The 10,732-nt window shown below is 58.3% G+C and overlaps 1 protein-coding gene across 5 annotated transcripts; it reads left to right on the forward strand.

Moving 5' to 3' along the window:
* The first annotated feature begins 6,640 nt into the window (after nt 1-6,640).
* Nucleotides 6,641-10,360, forward strand: AP5S1 (adaptor related protein complex 5 subunit sigma 1). Of its 5 annotated transcripts, none has more exons than XM_008256258.4 (3): nt 6,641-7,013; nt 7,936-8,127; nt 9,320-10,360. In XM_008256258.4, exons 2-3 carry the CDS (start codon nt 7,952-7,954, stop codon nt 9,744-9,746), a joined length of 603 nt encoding a protein of 200 aa, XP_008254480.1. In that variant the 5' UTR covers nt 6,641-7,013; nt 7,936-7,951; the 3' UTR covers nt 9,747-10,360. The 5 variants fall into 5 exon arrangements, with proteins under 5 accessions (XP_008254480.1, XP_051701229.1, XP_008254481.1 ...); XM_051845269.2 differs by having other exon boundaries at nt 6,710-7,151; XM_008256259.4 differs by lacking the exon at nt 6,641-7,013 and adding an exon at nt 7,058-7,215.
* Nucleotides 10,361-10,732: the final 372 nt, after the last annotated feature.

Below are 10,732 nucleotides of genomic sequence, written 5' to 3' on the forward strand. Positions count from 1 at the left end.
TGCCGAGCGTCCACAGTGCCCAGGCCTTGTGCCAGGTGCTGACATCCATGGCCCCATCTGTCCCCATCACAACCCAGCATCATGACGTGTTCTGATGCTTTGGGATTTTAAAACACACCTAAGCCTAGCAGTTAGGTATTTCGGTTTATTTTGCAGTCGGGATGGGAGCTGTGGCCCTTGGTATAGCCAGGAAACAAAACTCTTCCCAAAGAGAAGACCCCGGGGCTGGGAAAGCGGGTGCCAGGGGGCCTCACAGTCTGGATGAGGACTGCCTGTGCCCCTGGAAAGTTCAGAGGTGGCAGAGGTGCCCCATCGCCCTCCCCCCAGCAAGAGAAACCTACATTCCGGGGTGCTCTTAAAGGGAACCACGTCCCTTTAAGACCAGGCACGAAGGCAGTTTAAAATCCTGGGCTGCTGGCCAGTTTTAAAGGTTGTTTTGCTCTGGCCGAGGCGGGGCAGGAATGCAGGAGCCCGGGAGCAGCCACGTGCCAGCGGCTCACGTGGTGAGGAGCAGGGAGCTGGTTCGTGCCTGCCTGAGAGTGGGGTGGGGGAAAAATCACCAACTTCACCGTCCGAATGGCTCACGGGGTAGCGTGGCAAGGACAGTGTTAAAGTTATGTTTTCCTTTGAATTGGACGGACAGGCTCCACTTCATCAAGGACAAACTTTTCCATTCCAGAATGCACCTCGAGATAGAGGATGAGAAAGCATCTCAGGGGCTCCCTTCTGTCCCCTCCCCGTTTCCCGCACTGCAGAGGTAACCACAAGTCTGACCTCTCTCATGCTGGTTTACTTTTGCCTGCTCATGAGTTTCCCATAAATGAAGCCAGGACTCTCATGCCTGGCTCCCTTCACACAGCATAAGGAGTTTGAGATTCGTTATATCGTCTCTTCTAGTAAGTTTGTTCCCTTGCGTTGCTGTGTAGTATTCCACTGATAGGAACATAGCCCTCAATTGAATTTATCATTCTAATTTATGTTTGAGAAAACTTTTTGTAATTTAAAAAATTATTTGAGAGGCAGAGATAGCAACCTTCCACCCACTGGGTTCACTTCCCAAATGCCTGTGGTGACCAGGGCTGTGTCAGGACTAAAGCCAGGAACCAGAAACTCAACCCAGGTCTCCCTTGTGGGTGACAGGAACCCAACTACTTGAGCCATCGCTGCTGCCTCCTGGGTCTGCATTAGTAGGGCTGCAGGCAGGTGCTGGACCCAGGCTCCAGTGTGGGGAGTGGGCATCGTAACCATTGGGCCAAATGCTTGCCCCTGTCTTTAAATTTATAAAAAATTAAGGTAGAGAGACAGAAGACAGAGCTCCCATTGAGTGGCTCACTCCCCAGATGCCTGCAATGGCTGGGGCTGGGCAACACTGAAACTGGAAGACAGGAACTCCATCCACGTCTCCTGCATAGGTGACAGGGACCTAATCATTTTGGTCACCAGCTGTTACCTCCTGCATTAGCAAGAATTTGGAATCATTATTTTAAAAATATTTATTGAAAGGCAGTTACAGAGATAGGGAGAGAGACGGAGACAGGGTCTTCCGTTCGCTGGTTCACTCCCCAAATTACAACAGTGGGGCTAGGCCCGTCCAAAGCCAGGAACCTGGAACTCCATCCAGGTTTCCCACATGGGTACAGGGGCCCAAGAACTTAACATCCTCTGCTGCTTTCCCAGGTGCATTAGCAGGGAGCTGGATCTCAAGTGGAGCATCCAGGACTTGAGCTGTGTCACATGGGATGTGGTGTTGCAGATGGCAGCCCAACCCGCTACACCATAGCTCAGCCCGAGGAAGCTGGAATTAGGAGTCGGAAGTAGAACTCCAATTCAGGCACCGAGATATGGGGTACAGACATGCCAGCTGGTGTCTTATCTACTAAGCCAGACGCCCGCCCCAAGACATAATTTATGTGCGGTAAAATTCACCCTTTTGAGTGTACGGGATCTTTGATAAATGCACGCAGTTATGCAGCTGCCACACAAGAGATCTAAAACATTCACCTTCCCTGGTTGGATTATTTGGGACTATTACAAATTGTTCCTGGAAGCTACCCAGAGTGGCAGGCCGGGTTAGGGTGTGGACACTCAGCTTTAGTGCCTTCCACACACTTCCCCAAGCCTCTACACCGTAAGTTCTATGTATCCTTGTCTTCTCCAAAATCGGTAAATTTTAATTTTCCTCTGGATTTGATGGCTGTCAATAGCCAAGAGCTCTGTTGACTGTCAAGTGCAAACTCGCACACTGTCACGGGGCAGCAACAGAGTCTCCCCGCCACCCCTCACCCCCCGGCCTCTTCTCTGACTCTCTCATATCGAAAGAGTAGTCTTTGTCCTAATTTTCTTTCTCAAGCCAGTGACTTTAAAACATCAAAGTGACTCTTTGGAGCTAGAAAACCGACTAGCTAGAGAGATCTTTAAATCTCTGGATCCCCTACTCTCCACAGGTAATAAAACCATCTGAGGTGCAGAGCGCAGCTCAGACAAGGAGGTTCTTGGCCACGCGGGCCCTGGAAGCAGACGGGAAACATTGCTGTTTTGCATGAAAGCCATGCCTCGAGAGGATGTGCGATGCTCCCAGTGTTAGGGAAGACGTGTCCCCACCCTCCCCATGCCTGAGGAATCTGTGTGCCTGCCAAGGAGGGCCCCACCCTGCCCCTGCCCCTGCCCACACTGGCACGCCTGCCCTCGGGAGGAGGAGTGAGCACAGCTGCCAGGCTCTGAGTCAGCGAGAGGGGAAGGGGCCTCACGTGGCTGGGTGGAGGCTGCCGCGTGGGGCCTCCCGGACCTCAGCCCTGCAGGAAGCGCGGGCCGTTTGAAAGGACGAATCACACATGGCCTCGTCCTCCTGGGGCCCGGCCAAGGCCACTTCCCAGAAGGGAGGGCTGGGCAGGGCGCCTCTAGGCTTGGGGCTGGGAGTGCGAGCCTGGCATGGGAAGGGGGCACCCAGGGTTGGGTGTGGGAAGATAAGCAGGGGTGGGGCTCGGGGGAGGCCATGGGGGGTCAGAGGGAGAAGGGGAGACACAAGGAGAGTGTGAGGGGTGGCCTGAGCTCTCCTGCCCTGCACACTTCCAGCCTTACATGCGTAACCTCAGGGAAGTGATTTGACCCCACTGGGGCTCAATTTCCTCTCCTGTAAAATGGGAATAATAAAGCCCCACTTCAAAGGGTGGATTGGAGCAAGTGGGTTGGTGCTGTGGCTGCTGGGGCTTGGGGCCAGCACGTGGACTGAAAGATCAGGGAGGTGAAAAGGGGTGGCCTGAGGGCTTCCCTTCCTCCACAGGGACCAGTCCGGGTGATGGGCTCAGGAGGGAGTACGGGATGGGATTTGGCGGCGACAGGGAGGGGAAAGCTGTTTGGCCTCTAGAAGACTCAGCAGGGGTGACAGCATCTCCCAGATGGTCCAGGGAGGTGGCGAGGAGAGGATAAAAATCACCTAACTTTTGCCTCCTTTATTGCAGGGCGGCTCCTTTATGTCAGACCACCCTGATGCTCAAAAAAAAAAAAAAAAAATCACATCTCTGTCTTTCAAGTCCTGCTCTGCTCTTGGAGAAGTGGCTGGACACCGTTATCAGGCAGTCATTGCAAAAATCCACTGCCTGCGGCCGGCAGATTCCACCCAATCGCCCGGCCCTCCTCCAGGAGGCCAGGTGTGGCCTGACTGGTCTGGCCTGAGGTTCCAGGTTCTAGAGACAACATGCGGTGTCTCCAGCTGTCAAAAGCTGATAGGACTGTCCAGGGAGGGAGCTCCCTATCCCAGGGTGTGTGTGCACGCAGGGCCTGGAGGCTGGAATGGAGGTCTGGGAGGGGCAGCCACGCAGAACTCACTTTCCAAGCGTTGTCACCATCAGTCGCTGCACCAACAACCTCACCCCAGTGTGGGCAGGAAGCAGAGACAGGCAGGTGGGAAGGCGGGCAAAGGGCCAGTGGGAAGGGGTGTGGAGGGGCTGCAGGCGACCCCTGACAGGATTGCTGAGGAAAGCAAGGCTGCAGCAGGGGGCACCTCTGCCCACCGTCAAGAGGGGAGGCGTGGCACACAGCCCACCCAGGCAGGTGGGCGGAGTCACCGTCCAGCTCTCTCTTTCTGCCAACCTCCAGGTTTCCCAGGAGCCCCATCTGACTGCTGTTCTTTCTCACCTTGTCTGTCTGATGGCACCTCACACGGGCCAGGCCTCTGGAGTGCTGGGACTTGGTATGGACTCACTGCCTGGAGAGTGGGCAGAGGCCGGACTACTGTGCTCCAGATGCCAGGGGGCCCCCCAGCGACCAGAGTCCTTTACCAGCTGTCTGCTGTAATCAGCGGCAGACATGCGCCCTGGCTGACGGCGATAGGGACTGGGGAGCAGGAAGTGAGCCAGCCTTCCTCCCCAGCTGAGGCCCCGCTGCCTCTGAGCCCGCCCTTCCTCCTGCAGGCGTCTCTGGGGTGTACCTGTGGTCAGAATGCCCAGCGGCTTTGGCCGGCAGCCCCGCCAGATCCCATGGGGCCTGGAGCGTGCCCCTCCAAGGGCTTCGGCTCCAGGATTCCCGCCTGCGCTGCCCTGCCTTGTGCTTGCTTGTCACCCAGGAGCACTCAGCTCAGTTCCAGTCTTGCGGCCTTGTGCACGGCCTGGGTAGCAAAGCCGGGAGCAAAGCCGGGAGCCACAGCCTAGGTGCAGCCCACGGAAGACATCACCACTGTTGACAGAGGGGGCAGCCCGGGCAGGAGGGCTTCCTGGGCCAAGAGGGTGGGAGGGGGAAGGGACTCCAGGCCGGGGGGAGGGCGGCGCTTTAGGTACAGTTCCCTGGACCACACCTGGAGAGGCTCAGTGACTCTGCCAAGCAGTGAAGAAGTATCTTCCTTTGACCAGGAGTGCAGGGCAGGTGGTAAGGCCCAGGCAGAGGAGGCCTTGTGGGCTCCCAAGCACCACTGGGCCAAACCTCCAGTCTTCTTTTTTTCTCCAAGACACATTTACTGGAAAGGCAAAGCTACGGTGAGGGAGACATGGAGAGGTCTGATGCACGACCCCGATGACCAGTAGCTCCACCGCAGTCTCCCACGTGGGTAGCAGGGGCCGGCCCAAGCATATCCGCTGCTGGCTTCCCAGGTGCATCAGCAGGGAGCTGCTCGATCAGAAGCAGAGCAGTTGGGATCTGAGTTAGCACCGATCGCGATGTCGGTGCCCCAAGCAGCAGCTTAACTCGGAAGCCGAGTCCCCCAAATCAGGGGTCTTCACTCCATCGCAAGGTGCTTGTGCCTGGTGGTACCCCTCATGTTTTTTTAAAAAAGATTTATTTCTTTACTTTTTTTAAAGAAACTAGCCCATTTTTATTTTTTAATATTTATTTATTTGAAAGTCAGAGTTACATAGAGGAGAGGCAAAGAGAGAGAAAGGTCTTCCATCCAATGGTTCACTCCCCAATTAGCCACAGCGGCCGGAGCTGTGCCGATCCAAAGCCAGGAGCCAGGAGCTTCTTCCAGATCTCCCACATGGGTGCAGGGGTCAAGGACTTGGGCCATTTTCCACTGCTCTCCTGGGCCATAGTAGAGAGCTGGATCGGAAGAGGAGCAGCCGGGACTAGAACCGGCACCCATATGGGATGCCGGCGCTTCAGGCCAGGGCGTTAACCCGCCGCACCACCACCAGCCCCTATTTATTTATTTGAAAGTCAGAGTTACACGGAGAGAGAAAGAGAGACAGAGAGAGAGAGAGAAAGAGAGAGAGAGGTCTTCCATCCACTGGTTCACTCCCTAAATGGCTGCAATGGCTGGAGCTATGCCGATCCGAAGCCAGAAGCCAGGAGCTTCTTCCAGGTCTCCCACACAGGTGCAGAGGCCCAAGGACTTGGGCCATCTTCTACTGCTTTCCCAGGCCATAGCAGTGAGCTGCATCGATAGTGGAGCAGCTGAGACTTGAACCGGTGCTCATATGGGATGCTGGCACTGCAGGCCTCAGCTTTACCCACTACGTCCCTTACGTTTAAGGTACAAACCTCTTCAGGGTACCTTTGCTTGTCTCCCTAGAAAAGTCAAGCAAGGAGTGGGGGGAAGGCGCTGTGGCATAGAGGGTTGAGTGGCCACCTGCGATGCCAAAATCCCATATGCGCGCCGGTTCAAGACCCAGCTGCTTCAATTCCGATCCAGCTCCCTGCTAGTGCGCCTGGGAATGCATGGGAAAATGGCCCAAGTGCTTGGGCCCCGGCACTCATGGGAGAACAGGTTGAAGAAGCTCCTGGCTATGGTCTGGGGAGTGAACCAGCAGATAACTCTTTCAAATAAATAAATAAACCGTTTTTTAAGTTGAGCAAGGGGCTTGCTGGAGGTGGCAGTGTGAAAGGGATCCCGGGTCATTCGCTGGGGGTTGTCAGGGACATAGTTGGGGACAGCTTAGGACTCATTCTTCGCGGAACTGAGTCCTGGCCGATCCCGCTGCAGGAGCCCACGCAGCACAGTCAGCCCAGAACCACCTACACACGCTTGTTTCCCGCCAGCGTCACCGTGTCTAAGGGTAAAGGCCTGGAACCGGCATTTTAACAGGGGCCCCGGTGATTGCCATGCACTGGTCAGTGTGTGAACTCGGTCCTGCGTTTTCGGACCCCAGCGCAGCAGCTTGGCCCCGGCCTCTTCCACAAAGTCCACGTGCCCGGCGGCGCCCTCTAGCGGGCAGAGATCGCCGGCCTGAGGCCCGCGTGCCCACACCGGGAGCCACGAGCGTGCCCCGGCAGGAAATCCTGCCTCCGACGCCGAAGCCCGCCCGTGTGCCAGGTCCAGGCGTCGGAATTCAACGTCCGGGCCCAGCTCCCGGCGCCGCGCGCGCCGCGTGAGGACCCACCCACTCCGCTCTGCGTCGCGCGCAGGCGCTCACGGGCCGCGCGCGCGTGCGCGTGTCGCCATTGTGTTCCCGCCGCTGAAGGAAACGGAGTTGGAAGTCTGTGGGCTTGGAAGGCAGCCGGAGTGCGACGCCTCGACGACAGCAGCCCGCGGCGACAGGGGCAGCACACTCAGGACTGGGTGCCCGGCGCAGGCCTGCCTGACAGGAGTAAGGAACTACAACCCCCGAAGTGCACTGCGACGCAGGGCTGCGGGAGGCGGTGACGTAAGGGGTCTTCGCCGCCACGGTTTCTCGTGGCGCGGGCTGATGACGCGCCGTGTGTGTGTGGCTGGAGAGTCGCGGGAGGTCGGCACCGGGGCGCGGGCTGCAATTCTCAGAGCTCCTTCGCGAACCGTCCTGCTGGACCGCTGTAAACAGTCTGCTTAGCCCCTGCTCCGAACTGTGTGCGCGTTGCCCCCCAGGCAGGCCGCGGGGCCAGCCAGATGCCCTTACGGCTGTCAGTTGTAACAAGTGCTGTATGCCCTTCGATGAGTTTCCCCCGGTGTTGGCATCTCCTGCCCGGCTTTCTGTATCGTCTTCTCGCTTCTCTCTGTGCCGTGTAGGGGAGTTGCAGACACGATGCCCCTTTACCTCTGTACTTGAAGGCACATCCGGGGGTGTTTTGTATAAGCGAGGGCCGCGCCCCCGTTCAGAGCCTGCTAGCTGTCTTCTGACCCGCAGCCAGCCGTCCTAATGATGCCGTCGCGGGAGGGTACCCCGTTCTTGGTTCTGGATCCGGCGCAGGAGCAGGCGTTGCGTTCAGCCGGCGGCGGGGGAGCGGGGTGATCTCTTTTCCTCTCCTTGAGTCTGGCCGCACCCCCCCCCCACCACCCGGGTTTTCCTTCCTGCCCAGGATCCTGATGCACTGGGTTCGGAGGTTTCTTCCCCACCCAGCTCTGTGAGGTTGCCCGGAAGCCCCTGTTTTGGAGGGTATGGGCGTGCCCCAGCTGGGCCGGGAGGGTGAGAGGCCCCACCTGCCAGCCAAGCCTGCGCGCTCAGCCCCGCACCTGAGAGCCCAGAGGCTGCCCGTGGGTCCGGCCCAAGCTGGGCTTCCCTTCCCAACTCACCGAGGTCTCTGGCTTCCCTGTAGCGGCTGCCCCGGAGTCATGGTCCACGCCTTCCTCATCCACACCTTGAGGGCCCCACATGCCGAGGACACGGGCTTTTGCCGAGTGCTCTACTCCTGTGTCTTTGGTGCTGAGAAGTCGCCGGATGACCCCAGGCCACATCAGGCGGAGAGGGACAGGCTCCTCCGCAAGGAGCAGATCTTGGCCGTCGCCAGGTAACGGTCCACCCCCGCCCAAGCCTTCAGGGAACCCTGAGCAGTTGTGCTAGCTGCTCTGGGCTGGGGAACCCTGCGGATCCACGCGTTAGAGTGGCATTTCTGAGTGTGATGCCGTGGGTTATGTTATGCAGAAAGGGGTTAGAGAAATCATAGTGCCATTAATACAAGTTAGCATCTACTGAGCCTGTTAAGTTGGTGCTGGGCATTTATGTCCTCAGCAATCCGTGTATAGTAGCTCATTTAATATTTGTAGATTCTTAGGTAAGTGGTTGTTTTCCCATCACACAGATTAAGCTGAGGTACATAGTGTTTAAGAAACCTAACTGCCCCACATTGGCAGAACTGAGACTTGAATGTAGACAGGCAGACACTTTGCCATGCAGGACTTATTAGGGCCTTTAGTGTGCTTGTAAGCTTTATGAAATGTCTAAGGAAGAGAGAGAATGTGTAGTATATGGGGCTCTGTATACTCGGGGCCTCCTGAAAGCCTGGGACCCACCTCATAGAAACCCTATACCAGATGACGGCGACTAGCACTGGATTGGCCCAGCCCAGATCCGGATGGATCTAGCAGATGCCTGAGGCTCCTGGCTCCCTCTGCCTTCTGGGAGGGGAATTTCCACTCTGGGGCAACCCTTTGGCAGCTCCTGCCATCCCCTGGCCTCCTCAGCCCGCTGGTCTTCCCCAGGACGTAGTCAGGTGCCTTTGAAACCAGCTAGCGCACGACCCATGCTGGAAGGCGTTTCAGGGAAGATTCGCGGCAGATTTCAGAAGCCATGGCAGTCCCCTGTCGCTGGGAGAAGGTTGTGGGAGGGGACGAGGAGGAGAGGTTGGGCAGTGGCATTTAACCTGCTTGCTGCTGCTCTCCTTTCTGTCTCGGAGACCCCTGGGACGCAGGTGGGGCGGGCTGACCCTGGCGCCCATTTCCGGCTGTGTTCAGAGCCTGCCTTCTCCTGGCCATGAGGGGAGTGAGGCGGTTCAGCGCTTGGCGGCTGGGGCCTGGATTCCCACCCAGATTTCACATCCTGGCTCTGGGGCCCTGGGCAGTTCTCACAGTCTCTCTGGGCCTCTCCTGAGCTACAGAGACAATAGCAGCTCCCAGCCGCGGTGGTGGTGGTGAGCATGCCCGAAGTTGGTGTGTGGGCCACCAGCCTCGTCACCTCCAGCCTGACCTGCGTGCTCTCCCCAGGCAGGTGGAGTCCATGTGCCGACTGCAGCAGCAGGCGTCTGGCCGGCCCGCCACGGACCTGCAGCCCCTGGCCTCCGATGAACCAGTGCCCCTGCAGGAGGCCCCATACGGGGCCTTCCGCCTGGCAGCAGGGGACCCCTTCCGGGAGCCACGGACAGTGCTGTGGCTAGGTGTCTTCTCTCTGGGTTTTGCCCTGGTGCTGGACACCCACGACAACCTGCTGCTGGCTGAGAGCACGCTCCGGCTGCTGGCACGCCTCCTCCTCGACCACCTGCGGCTGCTGGCCCCTGGCACCAACCTCCTGCTGCGGGCTGACCGCATTGAGGGCATCCTCACCCGCTTCCTGCCCCACGGGCAGCTGCTCTTCCTCAACGACCAGTTTGTCCAGGTTCTGGAGAAAGAATTCAGTGCTTCCTGGCCCCGCTGACCCCGCACTGGGATGGGGCTTCCCAGGAGGGAGGGCAGAGGTTGGGTGCACAGCCAGGTGAAGCTTAGCATCTGCCGCCTGCCCAGCCCTCTCCCAGCTCCAGCCTTACCTGTGACAACTGGACAGGACAGGCTGACAGCCAGGGAGCTGGACAGCGAGCAGAGGGGGCCGTTACACCCTTCCCTGGGGGAGTGGGGTCACAGAACAGCTGCCCGGTGGTCCGTTCAGCCTGCTGCATTGTGTTGGCCATGCTGGGCCTTGACTGTGCCTTTCTCCAGCCCTGCCAGCAGCTCATGTTGGGGACCTGAGGTACTGCCCAGAACTTCACTGTCACAGCACAAAAGGGGTCTTGGAGACCCTTGGGCCCACTCAGGCTGTGTCATCAACAAGGGTTTGGTTGGCTAGGGCCTGCTCAGTGTCCCACCCACAGCTGTTAGCAAGGGGCCTCTGAAGCCCCTCTCACGTCCAGCCCATGCCTGTGGGGCCATCCAGAGCTGACACAACGTGGACTTTCTCTGCGGGAGTGAAGGTGCCCCTCAGGGAACGTGAGGAGTCTGGCCTGCATGGCGCTGCCATTCTCATGTTGAATTAAAGGCACTGGTGGTGTGATCTCACCCTGTCTTTCTGTGATGACAAACGTAGTCTGCTGTGCGCGTGAACAGCTCTCTGGGTGGCCCCACCTGGGTGTCTGCCCCTGTTTGGTCCAGGATTCCCCTGGGAGGTTTCTCCGGAGGCCTCTGTCTCCTTACACGCCTCCTTCGTATGGTGGCCCTCACTTCCTCTCCTGGCTGTATCATGGGTTGGTATGGATCCCTGAGAAGCAGCGCCTCAGATGAAGGTGGCTGTGTGGGAGGTGATCCCAGGAAGGGGACTGGCCCCACAGGAGCGTCACCAGGCCTGTTAGGACGTGGGAGGGGGCGGGTATACAACAGTCACCTCGGGGCAGCCTCACCAGGGGCCGAGGGGCTGTGGGTGTTTGTCTCCCC

The sequence above is a fragment of the Oryctolagus cuniculus genome, chromosome 11, assembly GCF_964237555.1.
Source record: "Oryctolagus cuniculus chromosome 11, mOryCun1.1, whole genome shotgun sequence".
Taxonomy (NCBI): domain Eukaryota; kingdom Metazoa; phylum Chordata; class Mammalia; order Lagomorpha; family Leporidae; genus Oryctolagus; species Oryctolagus cuniculus.

Coding starts and splice junctions, on each gene's coding strand:
- AP5S1 (XM_051845267.2), top strand. CDS start 7,539: ATGATGCCGTCGCGGGAGGGTACCCCGTTCTTGGTTCTGGATCCGGCG. Junction 7,628..7,935: donor GCCGGCGGCGGGGGAGCGGG/GTGATCTCTTTT, acceptor GCTTCCCTGTAG/CGGCTGCCCCGGAGTCATGG. Junction 8,128..9,319: donor CAGATCTTGGCCGTCGCCAG/GTAACGGTCCAC, acceptor TGCTCTCCCCAG/GCAGGTGGAGTCCATGTGCC.